Here is a 20,458-nt window from a genome sequence, read left to right as displayed (position 1 = left end):
CAAACTGCCCGGGCCCATATGCACCTGCATACCCTGCATAACCAGACGCTATACGCCACTGATCTTATTTGTTCTTATCTGTTCATACAAGTTTTATGTTTAATATAAGCGACTTTGTCATTGTAGCATTGTTGATGTTGTGTGTGTGTGTTTTTTCATTAAGAGTAATATTGAATCAACCTTAAGCATTAATTTTGTTTCAAGAATAGGAAAGACCTAACGTTAAAGATCAAACTAAGCGCTACAGATGTGAGAATGCGAGATTTGTTGCTGCTGAGGTAGACGCTCTCGCTCTTTCTCTGCTGTCTGTAGAAATTGTTGTTAATTCTTAATTTGGGAACGGCAGAGACATGTTACAGGTTATAATATAATCCAAAAATCATGGCAACAAATGATTTTTTTAAGTCAGTTTAATACGTTTAATCAGTTGAAACGACTTTCACAGTCAATTTGATTCAACTTAACTCATATTTAACCGTTGCTTCTTGTCATTGTAGGCTTAGGCTACTTTTTTCAATGAATTTTAAATTGTAAATTAAATGTAAATAGACAGTAAATTTTGACCTTATGGGGACATTTTTTAGGTCTCCATGAGGAAACAAGCTTATAAATCATACATCAAATCATCATAATGAAGGTTTTTGAAAATCTAAAAATGCAGAAAGTTTCCTGTGAGGGGTAGGTTTAGGTGTAGGGTGTGTGTGTGTGACAATCTATGAGGAATACAAACAAATTGAAAAAAAAAAAAGAACTAATATATAAACAGACCTATAAAATACTTTTTTATTTGCTAAAATTAATATGACCTAATGCTTCATTCATTTTAGTGCGTCATTTTTAGAATTTGTTGGATTATTGCATTTGTTCTGTGTATGCATATGCATACAAAATGCTACAATGTGCTACAATACTACTTATAGGATAAAAATAGCAGATTAGTGGACATTTACTCTACTACATCTACTCTATTTTTACTACTAGTTTTTTCATTTACCCCATTTGTCTCCATTGCATGGTGTCAAGCACATAGAACTGTTGTAAAATCAGCTGCAATTGGTTTTAAAATGACAAACTGCCTTTCTTATGTCTGAAATACTACTATTGTTTAATCTAATTATTTTTAATCCAAAGGGAATGATCTAAGAGCCTGGCTTTTGCAGCATTATTACGTTATGGATTTCTCACTCTCTTTAATGTGAGGCTGTGTTTTATAGTGGGTTCAGAGTCTGTGCTGGCTTTTTTTTAATAATGTCCTGTCAATCTCAGTCCTTCAAAACACTCCACCGGCTCCTAGAGAGTCATGAGGTACAACAGCTGCCAGGAGGCACGCATCGCTCCACTCATACACATGCATGTACAGACACACAAACAAACCTGCTGAGGACTGAAAATACATTTTTGGCATGCACACAGTTTCTGTGCATGCTAAGGTCATATCTGTGGTATGAGCTGCTGCTTTAGTCCCAGAAGCATATGGTGAGTGTTTAATAGTGCTAGTTTACTTCTGGGCAAACATTCTGTGTGCTGGATTGAAGGCTCTGTCTCCTGCCATTTGAATTGAACTGCAGTGGTGGTGTAGTCCTCCGGCTGGAATTACAGACAGCACTGGTTTTCTAAAGGCTAACTGTCCTTCTGTTATAGTTATAACATTTGACATGCACTGCATTCTTTGTAAGACAGGTCCTACAAGTATTCTGCATCTTTTGGAAGGGTAAACACTCCCTAAAGCGATAGTTCACCCAAAAGCGGAGCTATGCCATCATTTACTTACCCACATGCCATTTAAAACCTGTGTGACTTTCTCTCTTGTTTTTTTTTTTTTTTTGTATTTTCTTTTTGGACTTTTATCAAATAATAATAAAAAAAATATCAAACTGAAACCTTATTCAAAATATCTTCAGTTCCGCAGAGCAAAAAGTATGTCATACAAGTTTGGAACTGCATGATAGTAGTGTTGTTTTTGGCGGCCTGTTTTAATTTTAGTTTTAGTCTATTATAACATTTCGTTTCGTCTTGTTTTGGTCAACGAAAATGAAGAGACATTTTAGCATAGTTTTTATTTTGTAAACCACATTTAGTCTCGTTTTTATTCGTCAACGATATTGCATTATACATTTAATTATAGTCATCGTCACATAACCAGCATTTTCGTCTCGTCTCATCTCGTTTTCGTCACGTAATAAAGGTTCGTTGACGACGATATTTAGTCATAATTTTCGTTGACAAAAGCAACACTACATGATAGTGAGTGACAGAATTTTTTTAATCTCTTTATTTTATATCTTTAAAGGCAAAAGAACAGTAAAAAGTAGGTGCTTTGGAACTGCCATAATGGTAATACTATGGCATTCTCTGAAGTACTGGGAATGTAAATACAGTATGGCATATGGAAATCATACAGTACCATAGTATACAGTGGGGTCCAAAAGTTTAATTTAATCCTGGAAATAAACTGAAAAGTTTATGATTTTGATTATGATTCAGAAAAAAATAAAAATAGATTTTCAAATCTGTAGAGTTTATTTAGCTCAAGTACTGCTGTCATTAAAGCTAAAGTAGGACATATAAAATAGAATTTCAGAAATTCACATTTCACTTAAATATTTTGGGATCTAATGGATCACAATGTGCATCAAATCACAATTGATAACCATAGTACCACCACCACTTTTTGGACTTTATCTCAGTGCAGTACACAATAACAAGCATTTAGTTTGTAATTCAACAGAAACCAATGTTTAAAAAAATGATGTTTGATAGCCCTTCTTAAAAGTTTAGAAGTGACTGTGTTGTTCAGCGTTCGGTGGCAGAGTTCCTGTGAGGACCTGGTTTTAAACTGGAAGTAGGGTAATGGCTTCTGGGGAGACACCATGAGCGCATTGTGAAAGGTAGGACAGCAGTAAGAGAGATGGTTTATGGTCAGAATAAAGGGACATGTGAGCCTTGTTATCCACAAACACAGAGCCCATATTGTTCTTTCCAGTAAGTGGAATGGGAATGTGTGTGCCCGTGTCTGTGTCTGTGTGTACTCACAGATATTTGATGTGCCCTTGGGGATGGGGAGATAGGATCCTGCGCTCCAAGCTCTGGCCTGATAATTCCTCTTACAGCGGCCACAGTCAGGCCCCGTGGTGTTGTGCTCACACTCGCAAGTCAGTCTCTCTTTGTCATAGATGCAGCTGTTGGCGTGAAGGTTGCACTTGCACCTGTCACGGTGAAAGAAAAAAAAAAAGAATAAAACATATGCCCATGTGGATTTTCATTCGTGGAGTTCAATTACACCCAAGAGGGAAAAAAAAATTGGAACCAGCACTTAGAGACCAGAGTGACCTTGTAAATCATTTGCATTTCAAGTAAACGTGCATTTGCATGTGTGGGTATTCTGAAGCTTCCAGAAAGTGACTTCAAAACCTTGCACATGGTGCCAAGGATTCTGCAAAATCCACATCATTATTTTTATGTTTTTTCATTCCTCTCGAAAGATAGGTTATTTATAATTATCCCACTGGAAAAGAAATAATTACATACAGGTCACACTTGCAATGAGAGAAAGAAAACTGTTAGATAATATAAAAAATAAGTGCCGTATATTTGGCATATAATGTTGCACGCTTTGATTATTTACAGATTTTGTGCTATATGAATTCTATTTAATATCAATCAATTCTAAAGCACTTGTGAAAGTTTTAAATCCTCAGAGGCAGTCATGTTTTAAATGTTGTTGGTAATACATTTAGTATGGCCACTGAGGACAAACCCCAGCAAGCATTTGTCTCACATACACACTATGCAGCAAGGTTTCCTCCCCCCATTTCCTCTCTAAGCATGGAAATTGATTTTGTATGCAGGAAGGCAAAAGATGGATATTTCTGTGGCACACATGCAGTACTGACGTAAAGAAATGTGATGCAGTTATGTGAAACTGTTCTGCAGCTAGAATAGAGTAGCTTAACTTGTTTAGGCTATATGTGTGTCTCTTTTTCAGTTCACCTGTGATTCTTGCTCCTAATTTAAAAAGAAATTGACCATCACTTGCACAAATATTTTTTGAACTAATTTACTGAATAACACAATTATCTTTAATCTAATCTGTATCTGTATCATAAACTATATAAAGCCATAATCATAATCCACCTTGTTTCCCCAACATGAGTATGTGATTAAGTGTGACTCCCATGAATTAATTTTGTGGAGTAAGGGAATACAAAAATATTAATAAAAATGGAAATAGAAATAGAAAACAGAATTTATACATATAAATGAATGACGGAAATTAATATAAATAGATAAGTACTTGGTCCACATGCCTCCAATGTAAATGTATTACTATAAATATTTTACATGATTATTATAGGCGAAATAACACCTTGCAGAAATAAACATCATGTCACATATGCCATCCATTAAGTTAGGAAAAAAACTTAATTCCTTTAAAGCTTCACAGCTTCATTCTAACAGATTAAACTAACACTGTAAAAAAATCAAAAGCTGATCAGTAGCTAGTCTTTGATCTAACTTTTTCCAGACTGAGGCTCCTCGCGGATTACGGGCATAACCAGGCTCTTGATGTCTGCTGTCTCTCTTTCTCACGCAGGTGTACTGTCTGCCCTGCGTGGGCACAGAGGAGCATTATAAAAACCATTAAAACCAGTGTGTCCGAAGAGATGCGCGTGCAGGGGCTGATAAATGTGATGCACCGAATCACGTTTGGAAGTGACAAATGACTGCTCAGTCCCCGCAGGTATACACGGGCAGAATAAATGAGAGGGCATTATTCTCCAGACACCCTGATTTGCATCTCATTATCTATAGGTTTTTTTTAAATTTAATTTAACAGAAGGGTATGTCAAATCTCAAGATTCTAGGACATCCTCTTTAAAACTGGCACCTGTCAGCCAAGCATGAATCTGTTGCTTCTGTGAAATGTCAGCAAGCTTGCACACATAAAATCTCCCACCAAATAATGACATATGATGCAAATTAGTCCCTGATATTATAGTGGGTCATTAAACTGCATATAAACAGCGAGTAATAGACTTCTGAGACATATTAAAACTACACAAGAGTAAAAACCATAAAAACAAGCTGTTTTGCAGTGACATGCAACATTTCAAGTAGGCAATGAGGTACTTATTCAGCAAGAACTATGCATTGCAGTGAATGGCTCACCAGCCTGAACTAACAAGGCTGGTCCAATGACTGAACAAAACAAAGCCATCGAGCTGCATGAAGTAAAAGGCATGCGTGGCATTCTGATGAGGCCTCCTTGTTAAGTTCAGGTGGAGGTCTCAGATTCCATGCCGCACTCCTTGTGGCTTGACCTTCATATCCTCTTATCACCAGTAACATTTTAATCACGGTGTTGATAGGAGGCAGAGCTGTGCTGCTGATGTAATGAAGGGGACACAGCAAGGGCCCGCCGGGTCTCTTTGCTGTCGGCATGGTAGCATTGCTAACAGAAACGAAACATTCTCGTTCCAGTCTGGTCACCAGGGGAGACGAGGTGCAATAGCTGCCTCAAGGAGAAACGCAGTAAAAAATATATTTAATTAGACTTTAATGCCAAAGCTGCTCTTCAGGGCTCCACAATAGAAACTCTCTGTCTTCATTTAACCAGGCTATGCCATATTCGCAAACACTACCTTGCTCTGATAAAGGATTACAGTGAATGTGCATGTGCATTCTGCTTCTGAGTTTCCACAGCAGTCTACTCAAAAAGGAAAATTAGATCATTATTTGCTCACCTTCATGTCATTCCAAACCTGTATGCATTTCTTTTTTTCTGTGGAACATAAAAGAAAATATTTTAAAGAATGTTGGTCCCATCAAATTCCATAGTGTAGACAAAAAAAAAAAACTACGGAAGCCGATGGAACCTGAAACATGTGGTTATCAACATATCAGCAACATACCAAAATATCTTAAGGGTTTGGAATGACATGAGGGTGAGTAAATGATTGCAGATATTCTTATTTTTATTATTTATTTATTTAGTTTTTGGTGGACTATCCCTTTAAAGAAATATGTCAAACCAAAATTCTGTCATTACTCAACCCAATGTTGTTCCAAACCTGACTTTCTTACTTCTGTGGAGTTTTATGTGTTGTTTTTGCGTTGTCCAAGATATTCTTTTCAATACAATAATGGCTGTCAAGCTAAAAAATCGACACTGTGTTACAAGTATTCTGAAGTCAATGCGGTCAAAGACTGAGATTTGTTATTTATTCATTGAAACCTCGAGATGTGTGAAGGAATTGTTCACCCAATGATTTTAAAAGTGTTTTACAGGATAAAATGCATACAGGTTTGGAACAACATGATGCCAGAATCTTCTTTTGCTTATTTTGTGAACCATTCCTTGGGAAAAAATTTGAAAGTCTATGTGTAGAAATAAATGTGTAATTCTAGTAATTAGGTTGTGTGGTCAAACAGATGGCTAACATGCTACAAAGAAGAATAATGAAGGAGGTTTTTGTTCAGTCAGCTTTGAGTTTAACAAAAAAGTTTAAATGTGGAATGTCCTCCTTGAAAGGCAGGAGGCAGAACATGCTGTTAATAGTGATTTATTTATTTATTTATCTTTTATTGAAATACTAGCCTGAAGCGCAGAGTCTGTGACCTCCAAAATAATGGAAGCCTGATTGACAATAAGAGCACAAACAACATCGTAGTTTCTCTCTTTAAATGGTCCCCCTTTCAACTGACCTCTTGAAAAAAGAACTCGTCTTCATCATTTCATATCTTATCTGCTCTTGTGCCAGTTTGGAAACCGACAGCAAAACAGCCCCGGTTCTCAAGCCGCCTTGTGCCGTACTGACTTATCAGGGGATAATTATTAGCAATTATCTCCAAATGAAGCTTACACATGCACGGCTAAGCATGCAGATCCAACCACACAAGGCTGAGCGAAGACAGAATGGCCTGTGAGCGAGCTAAGTATGTGAAGTAATTATGTTTAATGAAATGTGCAGGTGCTATTGTAACACAGAGAACAAGGTCAAAAACTCTTACTAAAATAATTGTTTGCTCATGTCAGCGTATAAAAACCATTGTGCAAATTGTAAAGATGAGGAGGCAAACAGACTTATACTAAACAATGCAACAACAAATTGAAAAGAGTGTTGCTGAGTAACTGGGGTACTGTATTGCTTCAGAAGACTTGGAATATAGTGCACAAGCCGTATGCACTAATTTAACTTTTTTTTACAGTTTTTTAAAAATTGCTTTGGCGCAATTTTCACAAGCAATTGGTAAGTTTTCAAAACTCTTAGTACTAATATCACAACAGATCATCAAAAGTGCACTTTTTCCAACATTTCAGCATATTTTCAATTGTGTTAATACAATACACACAATCACAAAATGTCCTTGTTACTACACAAAATAAGTGTTTCATCTAAATGTTTCATTCACAGTAACTGCCTTTCGTAAAGCTATTACTATCAAACTTCTCATTCAGTTTAATACATTTGTCTATTATTTAATCTAACTCATCGTGATGGTTAATCAGTTAATAATTTGGTGGTGCATCTATAGATATAGATTCAATAGATATTTAGTTTATATAGAACGTGATTGCAATTTAGGGATAACCAAATGCACTGATTTTTTTTTTTACACTAAAAGTGATTTATCTAAGATGATAACCACTATTTTGTAAGGGTGTGTGTGTTTGACAAAATGTCCCCACAAAGATGGCAATATCTGAAATCATTTTCCTTTTTTGGGTCCAATGAGAATTTTAAATTTTTTTTTGTAAGGGTAGGTTTAGGAGTAGGATTATTGTAGGGGGAGACAGTATAAAACCCATTACTCCTATGGAATGTCACCATAACGATAGGAAACCTGTGTGTGTGTGTGTGTGTGTACCTACTTACTGTAACCATATGCTGGGGACAAATTGGTACCCAGAAGTAAGCAAGACTTGACAAAATCACCTAAAACCTCCCTTTGAGGAACTCCTCATTTGTAAAACCGTGTGTTTTGCTAGTTGTGAACATACAGAAGGACACAAGGGAGAGGAACTGATCAGAGATTGATCAGAGATTTATCAGAACAAGGGAGACAGATGACATCAAATACAGCATTTTACATTACATTATGCCATGTGATACTGTATATTGAAGCAGGGGCGTAGATAACGCGGGGGACGCGGCTTTATAAAACATTAAAAATCTTACTGTTCAAAAACTGTTGACTGGTAGGTTATATAGATTACAGAAATGTTAAATTGTAATTTTTTATATATATATATATTATATATATATCATTTCTGTCCCCCTCACTTCTGAAATGATGGCTACGCCCCTGTATTGAAGCATTACCATTATAAAGACTGCACGTTACTATAACTCACCCTTCATCTGAAAAATTCAGCTAGAATATAGATTCAGTGATATGGCACAGTGAGGACATTAACTGCATTGACAGTAAACTCTGTTCTAGCACAAAAACTTATGGCCATGTCATACCTTCATCACACATTTTAATAACACACTGGATAAATTATTTTACAAAAATGTATTGATTTTATGTGAGATATGCAAGTTAGGTAATGTAAGTGTATTTTCTAACATGACAATTATTGCCTGTATTACTGTAATTATTTCAGCAACAAAGGTGATTTGAAACATGAATCTTGCATTGTTTGCTCTTGGGTGAACTGATTGTTAAAAGTACTAAATTGAAAGAAGATCATACTGTTGTGGTTTGGTGATTAATTCAAATGTTCTCAATACATATCACAATGATCTTGTGTTTTGAAACAATGATTATGTGGAATGAAAATATGCGCAACTACAATGCAATCATGAGATCAGATTTTGAAAGAATGACTAGTCGTATTACAAGTGTGGTCAGTTTAAAGTTTTGTACTAAGAGTTTTGAAAATGAAAAAAAAAAAAAAACTGTAAATGACCTTTTGTGTTCCACAGGAGGAAGAAAATCATATTGTTTTGGAACAAAATAAGATTGAGTAAAAACTTAAACCTAGACATTTGCTGTCTATTGCAAAGAACTTGGAGCACAGGCAAAGTGCTATAGTTTTGAAATGGGCTCAAGTCCCCAAACGCAGAACTCAGGTCTGTAGCCATTCAAGTGTGGTATCTTGGGCTTTTTGAGGAACAATGGCTGAGCTTTTGAAGCAGATGGGAAAACTGCAGTGCTGGGTAGTGCTGCTTTCAAACATCCAGTTACTTAGAAAATGTTCAAACTAACACATCCTGGCCAGCACAGTGTTACAATTCTGTCCTTTATCTTTACGTTTTACTATCCATCAGTAATTTTGCTCAGAAGCATCTGAACTTGTTTTCCATTTGTTGAAGATGTTGTCTGAATTTTGATGATGGGTTTGAGGTTTTGGGGTTTGCCTGACTGTTTCTCTTCTTGTAGTTGATTCAATGCTGTAGGCTTTCCCTTATTTTAGATAGAAAGTTGGTTCAAAAGAGTTTCCCCAAATATTTAAAAGAACCTGATTCCACTTTTTAGGATGCCAAGTTCTTAGATACCTTTGTTTCTTTGAGTCCTGATCTACTTGGCCATCTGCTGCCGTCGCATCTCTGAAAAACACGCATCAAACTAGATGTAGACACCAACCAAAATGAAAGAAGTGAATTCCTGAGGTGAGAAATAAATTGTCATCATTTACTCAACCTCATGTCATTCCAAAACCTGCAGGTTTTCTTCTGTGGAACACAAAAGGAAAACAAAGTCTTCTTTTTGTCCATACAATGAAAGTCAATGAGCAAGAACAGTCCAAAATCATTTTCAAAAAGTTCAAACAATCAATTATGTCCTTAAAAATTATTTGTGTTCCAAAGAAGAAAGAAGATCGTACAGGTTTGCAATCACATAAGGGTGAGTAAATGATGACTGTTCCTTTAAGGTCTCCTCCAGATTTTGGTTTACTTGATTTTCTATACAGAAATCACCCATTTCTGTATACTTTACTTCCCTTCACTTGCTTTGTATTTTTTTAATGTCTCTCCACAGCATGTATCACTAATCCCACTGCATCTGCCTTTCCACCCCATCAAGGTAAAGACAAATTTTCCCTTCTTTGTAAAGTGTTTACTTTTCCAACCACTGTAAAGTGATTACTTCAGCCAGTTCTGACTCTTTGTGGTTGGCTGTGAGCAGTAGCATGTCATAGGCTGACAAGGTGAGGCCTGAGTACTGTACCTCACTCTGAATCTGAGATAAATGAAACAGGGCATCTTGTGTGCTGACTCTAATTGCCTCCTGACAAACGCAGACAACTGCTCCGCAGAACAGCACAGGAAGTGAGAAGTGAGTGCAATCTCTCTGAGACAGATCTGTGCAACTATTGCTTTTTGCTAAACTGCATGGACTTGACAGCCAGAGAAGTTACATTCAGGGACAGCTTAATGCTTTGGGGAGCCGAAGATGACCATCTGAGAAACCAACAGACTCCTCTGAGTTCAACTAGATGTAACAATACTTACTAAAAACAGTCGGTAACAACCTGCACCACAACCTGCAACACATTAACCCTCTCACTCAACCGCTAATGAGCCACAGACATGACAATTCAAGTGGCCTTGGTGGATATTTAATGGATATTCTTTACTCTAAAAAGAGGACTGTGGATGTTGTCTAAGACTCTAGGCTCACAATTATCAGAGCTTCACATTTGCTAAACAACAATGTTAGCAGGATGCAGTGAGGAGCTAAATTGGAATAAATCTGAATGACCCTGAAGCCAAACATTGCCACTGAAATTATGACACTGTATCTACAATTCATTTAACAATTTAAAGAACATTTAGTTGTCCCACTTTTGTTTTATGCAGCAGTCACAAGCTATTACATATTGTTAATGTAAGCCTCAAGACATTCATATTATTCCGGGGTCAGTGAACTAATCACAAGATAAAGAAAAGCTAGAAAAACTGGAGAGGCCAAATCTATTCTCGTCTAATGCTGCATTACATTCAACCCAAAAAGAAAATTTTCAAAATTTCTACTCGACAGACAGGTTTATTTTGTTCCAGTATAGCTCATGTAAAACATACATGACATATGACAAATTAAAAAAAGATGTATAAAAGTATGAAGGCGCTTGATCAAAAGAAATGAGTTTAATAAAAATGATAAATCATCAGGCTGCTGTATAAATTTATATGAAACTTGTCTATTGTACTGGTGATAATAAAGGCAGACTCTGGAGAGGGTTGTGAGATAAATGTCAAGAAGATTATGCAAAAATGAAGCAAAAATATTCCTTCATTTCTCCTTGAGCATACCTTTAACAGCACCAAAGTGTTTTCATTTCTTTCTAGCACTTTCAATCTTCAAAAACACATTGAGAAGCTAAAATGTAGTATCTGTAAATGCAGCATACCTAATCAAAATACTTCTAAATAAAACTGATAATGATGAAGGTATCATACAGCACTAGAAGTGGAATTTATTGAATTGCAATTCAAAGAAATAGAACACAGATAATGCATTTCAGGAAATTAAGTGTTCCTCCAACCTGGTCCACAAAAGTTAATTGATTAAATATGTTAAAATTGTCACGTTTCTGTTGTATTTGGTTTGGTTTCTCTGTGTTCCAGTTTGCCTGTGTTCTCTTGTTTGTTTCCATGGTTTTTGATTAATTAGCGCCACACCTGTTTCAGTTCTCCCTAATTACATTTCCAGTACGTAAGTCCTGTGTTCTGCCCTAGTCCTTTGTCTGCTATTGTTTTTGTCCATGGGTTGTGCTACCCCTTGCTCCTGGATTCCTTCTGTTTCTTGTGTGGATATATCATTAAAGGACTGTTTTTGGATTATTCCTGTGTCGTGTGCTTTTACTTGCACAAAACCGTTCCAAAAATATATCTTAAATATATAAATAAATATAGATTTTTGTATTAAGATATATCACAATGCAATTAACACAATGCAATCTATCTATTAGTGTTGTCACGGTACCAAAATTTCAGTATTCGGTACCAATGTTAACCATTTGTACATTCTCTAACACGCATATTTTAGATTCAAAATACATTTAAAAGCCTCTGGTGTGTAAAAATAGTCCAATCCGACATTCAAATTAAAATATTTTACAATATTCATAACAGAAGCGGTGTTTCCCACAGACTTGCACTCTATTTGTGGTGGTATACATATGCAAATTCATTCTCTGCCAGCAGGAGGCGGCTTGTAGAGTGGGAGAGATAGAGGTTTCCCCAGTAATGGCTGTAATCAAATAAGCGCTGTGCTCACAAACGCTGCTCAGGCATTACAGGCAAGATGAAATGAGAATGACATCCATAATTTTCTGAAGACAGTCGGTTTCCTTCAGAAATACAGTGATATAAAAACACCCTCACCGGGTTTCGACTTTGACACGTGCAGTGTTCATGTTTATTCAACGAAGTCAAAGCCTTTTGGAAAATCTATTTGTGGCGGTGAGTTTTGATATTGTGGCGGGCCGCCACAAATAAATCAATGTATGGGAAACGCTGATCTAAATATTACATATTAAAATGAAACTTACCTACTTGAACTCTTTCATTTGATCTGGGTGTCTGTCTTTAAAATGTTTTGTTAGTTTGATGTGTTTCCTCATTTTGATGTCGACATATCTCAGTGCTTTTATGAAGAGAGCGCATCTGCGCACCTTTCGGATAGCGCATCAAGAACCGGGTTGACCGGGTACTCGGTACCACCGGTACTTAAAAAAACCTGGTACCGTAACGTTTTCATTTTTTTAGTACCGACTTGGTACCGAAGTACCGGGTCTTTTGACAACACTACTATCTATGTATCTTCCTTACGTTCAAATTTGAATTGAAATTATGCTTTCTGTTTGCTAACTTAATTCAAATTCAGGAATTAAATTGAGATCTTTTTCAATTTAATTCTGTTTTGTATGACGGGTAAAACCGCTCTACAAGTCTGACAATAATGGGTGTTTCTTAAAAATTTACTCAATTAGTTGGGGAAAGAGTCATTGAAACCATTGTAAAATGCAAAGACAGAGACAAAGAGAAATAAATTCCTATTCATCTGCAGATCCCCACTACAGTTTACAAAGCATCTCACAGCGCAAGTACCAGAAAAGCCCTTATAAGCCTGACAGCCGAGCTCAACACACGCCAGCCATGACCATACAGACGACATGGCTCTCTCTGATGGAGTATCGCTGCGGGAATTCGTTTTAAGCAAAACTCACGAATCTGGCTTTACACAGCCAATCTGTTGTCTTGTTTCCCGTCCCTTTCACACCACTGCAGCAAACAGCTTGTGGTTCGTTATTATCATTCTGGAAAAACAAGGGTTCGTGACCTTCTTCGATTGCTGAATGTGTAGCGTGGCGGATGAGGGATGTATTTAAATCTTAATGTGTCGGGTCTGAGGGAGGCGGGTGAGGTGAGGTCGGAGGATATCTGTGTTGTAATGATGCATGGCTGTATGGGGCTGGTGAATTGGCCTGGCTCAGATTGCCAAGTTCTCCCCAGACGCTCTGATTAAAGACTCTTAATCCATCATCAGTGGCGGCCTGAACCGCACAGATGTGCCCAGGGTCAGAGGGCAGTCCGCGATCGGAATCCTACAGCACTTTGCGTCTTCATCTGTCCCGTACAACAGGCATCAGCCCAGAGTGAGGCGAGAAATATTAGATGTAAGCATCTCATAAATTCTTAGCTAAAGCGCCTTTAGACAGAATAGATGTTCAGAACGAATGTAAAAGCTTCCCACGCATAGCTGATTGAAAGAAACATCACTGTAATCTAAAGCAGGGTGACATACTCGAATGTTATGTGTATGTGTGAGGGGGGTGTGGGGTTATCAGAGGCAGAGATGTTGAGTGAAGGTGAGGTCAGTAAGGGGATTACTCATAGATATCCGTCAACAGTCAAATTACGAGTGACCAGACCTCCCCCTCTTAGTAATTAAATAGGTCATGCCTATGAATGCAGATGCTGTCAACTAAAATAAAAATGAAAAAGGTAGAAATTATTTCATAACACTGCTCTTACAGTTTTTGTGAACACAATATTGCCTTATTCATTAAACTTTCCTATGAGTAAATACAGAGAAAGTTGCACTCCAAAAATGAGCTAAAGTAACACAATCTTGAACATTTTGTCACAACTTAATTTCATTATGTTGTATGTAATTTCATAACTAACTGGGCAGTGGATTTATAGTTCCCAGCCTGCTTTGCATGGGACTGCATTAGGAAAGTAAATGTTGAAATCAAGTGTAATTTTATGTATTTTCAGTAAAGATAAAGACTAGTAGTGTTACTAGTTAATGTTCAGTTATGATGTAGAAGAATATGTTTTTTGAGTTTTAAACTAATTTTGTGGAAAAATATTCCTTTTTTAAATAAGTTCATTAAACAAAATATTTTTTAAATGTGTGCATAAAATGGACCTTCTCAAAAACTCTTTTACGAATTCACAAGCACTTTGATAGTTAAACATGTGTATGTTCATGAATTCCAATCATTCCTAGGGAATAGTCCCTAATCCCCTCCCATGAAATACAGGTATGTGAAATTATGTGAAATACAGGTATGCGAATTACCTAAAACTATAATAATAATAATAATAATACATTTATAAATTTATACATTTTGAAAGAAATCAAATAAAATATAAAAAACTTCAACATTTATTTTCAGATAGTTTCCAAAGTATCATAACTCATTTTCATTTAATTTATCTTGATGTATTAAAACAACAAAAACTAAAATTAAATTAATTTAAAAAGTATATATATACACATAATTAAAAACAACAAAAACAATAAAAAAATGACAAAAACACACAAAATTATTAAAATCTTAAATAAAATAAAAAAATGAAACCAGAAAATATAAAAATAAAATCTAATTTAAAATATGAACAAAAACTATAATAGCATCTCATTGATGCTAAACTAACACTGTTACATGATGTGGGAACGTCTCAATTCCCTTCTCAGGGTTGGCACCAGTATATTGCATAAATGCAAAACAGAATAAAACAAAACTCATTTAATGAAATTGTTAGGCTTTTTGCACCAACTATCATTTTGAAAAATTTTCATGAATGAGGCCAGATATAATCAAGCGCCTTAACATTTAAGATGGACTTTGTACAGAGCAAGATAGTGAATAATGACAGCCCAAACTTTCCTCTTTAGAAAAAATGACACACACTTAACCCTGATTTTGACACATTAACATAATAATTCTTGTGTTACAGTGCTAATCTGAACGGAGGCTAATAACTTTATTCCAGTCAATGGCTTTGAATGGGATAGGGATTTTATTGGAACCTCTAAATGGGATCAGCCTTTCCAGGGTAACACTGTGGCTTTGTGCTGTAAAAATCCTCCCATCACCTCAGTATCAGCCCTGCTTATGGTGCTAAGCTGTGTATACATGAACATGCATGCATGCGTTTGTGTGCATGTGAATTTGCACATGTCTGTGGCAAGGGACGTCTTTCTGCATGTGTTGATTTTTCACACTAAGTTTGTATACAATATGAATTCACTGAGGTTTTCTACCCTGAAACATAATTAATCCATTTGTGTTGTGATTGCACAGATGTTCCTTTGCTGAGCGCTCTGTAAAGGAGGAGGAACAGAATAAGGGCTGTGCCATCTGTGAGTGATCAGGTCAGAGAGAGATAAAGAGAGAGACACAGACAGAGACGGTACGAGTGAGTGGAATGCAAATCAGCTCTGCTTAGGAGGAAGGAGTCTTTGTGTCAGTGTGAGAGAAATGTACATATAAACAGTGATTCAGACTCACACACACACTGATGCTCAAGAAATATTCACACTAATTCCCAAGGCACTTTCACAAAATACACATGAATCACTGGTCACATCAGCTGCATTTAATATGCACATGAAATGACTGATTTCAGAGTTGATATGTGCTACATTTGTGCTTGTAAACACACTGGCCCTCTGATTTGCAAATTGCTGGGGAACGTTAAAAAATACAGCACCTTTCACGTGTCTGCTTTTTTAATTAATTTTAATATTTGATGTTGTCAACACTTCTTTTTTAAAACCCTTTTTAAATGAAACATTAGCAGCAGGTTTTTATTTTTAAAGCAACTGCAAAAAATGTCACCCTTTTGATTTTGATATATTTTTAATCGCATGTGAAATGAGTAGCTGCACTATGACTGCACTGCATCTGTTACACCTCATTTCTATACAGAATGCATGTTTATCAACATATCAATATTAGCCTATATTATTATAATGTTTAATGTTGATTTTCCACTAAGCATCTAGGCGAACTGGAGTATTGGGAGGGAAAAAAATCTCCTGCTAGGATTTGGCCCCTTTAAAATAAATGTCTGTCTTCAGTCTAAACAGAGGATATTGTTTAAGAAGGGTCAAAGAGTTTACAATATAGGCAGACCGGTTTGCTAACATCCTCTAGGCTATGGTCTGTCTCTCCTCTGACTGAATGTGCTGGATCAGGCAGTCGCTGGTAATCAGTAAGGGTGTCTAGAGGCATCCAGACGTTCAGCATGTTATCATTAACACAGTTCTCAGTCAGTCAGCAGAGTCCCAAAAGACACAACATTCTCTTCACGGAGAAGCGAATGCATTTCCCAGTCACTGGATGGCTGCTACATTATTGATAAGTCACAGTGGTTCAGCCGTTTTTCTTACTTAATGTCAAACAGGTGAAATAATTATCAGCATGTTTACTAGAATGCTGGTTGCTCAGGTCTGACAAATCTGGAAAGCAACCACGAAATGTTGGGTAGATTTTTTTTTTCTTTTACAAATTTAATGAGGACAACACTCAGTCTCATGAGCTTGGTTTCTTTTTGATGGACTTTCAAATACATACTTTAAATCAGTGGTGGATGCGTGTGTTTATTCATGCATCAACCAAAACTTCACCTTCTGTGAAACAAGTGAAGGAGAAACCACCCGAGTCACAACACTGACAGACTTTACAATTAAACACATACAAAAATGCTCAAAGCAACATGTCATTTTCATATCATTTAATTATAATTACAGCTCTGTTCCAAAACCTAGTGAGCTATTTACCTAGACAGCAGTCACCAGAATTCACTGACATGCTCAATGAAAAATGAAGATACATTTTTATTATAAATATCATCAATATGTCCTTCAGTACTTACAAATATAAATAAAATTATTTCAAAATACATTTTTTAAATAAACATTTTCTTTATTTGCTGCCTAGATAGAGTGTTCCATATATTAAACAATACCTGCAGTGTCAGTAGCACTGACTCCATGTACTGTGTGACTGACAGATGGCTCCTTCTGACACCCACGAGTATTTGTCTGCACTTGTTTCACAGAGTTGAGGTTACAGTACATATGGCAGTCAAATGTTGAAAAAAAAAAATAAATAAATAAAAAACATATAACTTTGAAAAAAACAAACATTTGATTTAATTAATTTGTTACTATTAATGCTATTATGATAATATAAATAAAACATATTGGTTAAATATTAGGTTGCTATTAATTAAAATTAATATTAAGATTAATTACTACTAAAATTTATTTATCATGACGAACCTAATATGCATTCAATAAATGAATGCTAAAATGACCAGATGACACAGATGCCCGCTCTCTTAAGTTCTTAAATATCACCACGAAATGGTGGTATTTGATAGACATTTCCTCCAGGGTGTTGACTGAGTTTAGTTTGCCATCATAAATTGCTCCTTTATAATTCATAAAATCAATTGGCCTGACAAACAAAGAGCATGCCAGCATTTTTTTCTTTTTTACAGGAGCTAATTATACATGTGAACTGCAGAATGATTCACATGGAACAGAGATAGATTAGCCCTCCCCCTTTCAATTCGGACTAAGCATGGCAGTCACGCATCAGCCCAGCACGACACACACACACACACACACACACACACACACCTGGGACCTGGCAGCTGGGCTACCCAGATACGGCGCTTTCTGCTTCTGTTTTGCCGCACAACCCTTCTCCTCTGCTCTCCCTCCTTCTACTCATCATTTTTTCTACCTCTATGGACTGCAGGTGCTCTGCTTGGGGAACTCTCAAAGCAGTGGGTATCTTATTATGGCAAGGCAATGGTGGAGAGAGACAGAACAGTGAGCCCCATGTGCTCAGACAGGAAATGCTGGGCAATATGTGAAGCTCTTTGTATGAAAGCTGGTGAAAACCACAGGCTGTGAAACACCAACAAGCAGATCTGTTATTCGTAAATAGGTTAAAGAGAGTGCACAGGTCAGGCAGAGACAGGGGGAAGAGATGCGAAAGCAAAACAAATAGATTAACTGAGAGAATTTCTGGACTGCATGAGTGTCAGTGTTTCTGTTTTGTGACTTGTTAAGATGCTTTAAACGAGCTTCTGCAGGTCTAATGGTAACGGACTGACAAGCCAGGTGCCACCTTCCATTACCTTGAGTGATGCTACCTGTCTGCTGTTCATTCATTCTGAGAACTACCACTGCCTGCTTAAGAACAATAGAGAAGATTAATCACAAAAAGATACTATTAGGTTTTTGCAAGAACAAAAAAGCAAACAAACTATTTACTTTATTTTATTATTGTTCTTGTTTTTATTGTTTCAATACTTTTCTTTTTATAAATTGTTTATATTCTTAAAATGGTTCTAACAAGCATCTACATGAAAACTCTTTAGAAAACATGTATGAGGAGCGCTGAAAAGGGGCAGTGGTCTTCAAAATCAAGGTCAGCATTTAGGCAGATGTGGACAGGGATAAGCAGATGCAAAGAACTGAACGACTAAATGCGCTCATCAATCATGGCGAGAGCAGAATAACTCTGAGGAATTGCGGGAATTAATCCTTCACCTGCATTTCGTTTAATTCCCAAATCGTTGAAAGGAGAAGTCAGCTAATGCACTCTTATGAGTGAGAGGGAGCGGAAGAAAGCAGTGAGAGAGATGACTGTGAATTCTGGGAGACTGAGAAAATAAGCTGGACATTTCTTGAGTTGGCTCAAGGGATGTAGTGACAACAGCTATGTATCTGCAGGGTCAAGTGTGTATTTTTACACATTAAATTGTTTTCTTAGCTCAGTTGACGCCTGGAAACGGTGTTTGTGAATAACATGATGACTGGATGATGAATGAGGTGCCAGAATCAATTGGGTGTGTAATTACACTTCATCATTTGGATCTCTTGTGCTCCGATCCTGTTTCTCACAGTAGAAACACACACACACACACACACACAGTCTCAGATTAACTGCCTGGGCAGCAGCTTCCTGATGTGTCAATGGTGTTAAGAGGTCAAATGGAAAATATCTAAATCGGTGTCCATATCAACCGATATAAAAAGTTGCACTGGAATTCTTCCATTTCTGTAACAATAGCACAAAATCAAACGCTTTAAATAAAATCAGAGGAATGCAAATCGGATTGCAATCATCTGAGGCCGGGAGGTTTTAACATGATTAGATTAAGTTTTGTGGTGAAAGAGCATGTGGAACAGAAGACTGCTGAAACATCAGATGACCGGACCAATGAAATGTGCTGATGTGGAAGAGCTGAAGTGCCGAGCGCAGCACATGAGATGGCAAGAGGAAGATACAGAGCGGAATGACTTATTCAGGAAGGGGTGTGTGTGGGGGGGGTGAATCTCGAAATTAGCACAAATAGATTATCTGTCCTCCGGTTCCTGGCCCAAGCAGCCCGGAAAAAAAGAAAAACACATTGACTTCTCGGCGAACGACTGCCTGTCCGAGGAGCCAAGGAGGACCGCAATTAAACGATCAATCACCCATACATACAGAGAGAAAGAGTGATTAAAAATATTTTTTTCATATTTAATATATACATACTTCCTCTTTTTTTGTTAATAAAGAACTGTCAAAAAGTTAATAAGCCACTGAAAGACCTGCTTTGTACTCACGCAACTACTAAAACACAGTTAATGCTGATCTGTAAGATTTGCAAATTCAATTTCTGTCCTGACTGTTTATAATGTAGCACACAACGATGCATCAATCTAAAAAGACAGCATGACAGTTGTGATTCACGAATTAAAAGATAGTCTTTTAGACATGGCTGTTGAATGAGACATTTACACCCCTCTTTATCTTCTCTGCAAGCTAACCAGGAACAGTAGGAGTTTTCGGTTCTCCTGCAGAGACTATGGTTGAGAGAGAGGTTGAGATGTATGTATTGCATACATTATACATCAGAATGAGTGAGGGCCAGCAGTGTGTCAGAGGAGACAGAGTCAGACTCAAGCTGTTCCTCTAGGAGCCTGCTTCATCCCTCCTTTAATTACACTCTATTGATCAAACACAGATGGAGGGGTGAATGAGGGATGAAGTAAAAGAAAGAAAGAAAAAGAAAGACATGGAAGGACAGGGAGAAAGAAATGTTGGGTGTAGTTTTCAGACTGCGAGGGAGAGAAATAGACTATTACAACTGCTGCAGTTATCTAGCATATATATATATATATATATATATATATATAT

The 20,458-nt window shown here is 36.8% G+C and overlaps 1 protein-coding gene across 7 annotated transcripts in view; it reads right to left on the bottom strand.

The window, feature by feature from the left end:
• LOC107739003 (netrin-G1-like) overlaps positions 1-20,458 on the bottom strand; it is a 93,162-nt gene that overhangs the window by 22,782 nt on the left and 49,922 nt on the right. For all 7 annotated transcript variants that reach the window (XM_016550949.1, XM_016550950.1, XM_016550952.1 and 4 more), the window contains one exon: positions 3,034-3,206. In XM_016550949.1, coding sequence (XP_016406435.1) covers positions 3,034-3,206 — 173 coding nt within the window. The remainder of the gene's footprint in view (positions 1-3,033; positions 3,207-20,458) is intronic.

The sequence above is a fragment of the Sinocyclocheilus rhinocerous genome, unplaced genomic scaffold, assembly GCF_001515625.1.
Source record: "Sinocyclocheilus rhinocerous isolate Xijiao unplaced genomic scaffold, SAMN03320098_v1.1 scaffold1697, whole genome shotgun sequence".
Lineage (NCBI taxonomy): Eukaryota > Metazoa > Chordata > Actinopteri > Cypriniformes > Cyprinidae > Sinocyclocheilus > Sinocyclocheilus rhinocerous.
The sequence above is the reverse complement of the archived record's forward strand: the minus strand, read 5'-3'. Positions and strand labels throughout refer to the sequence as shown.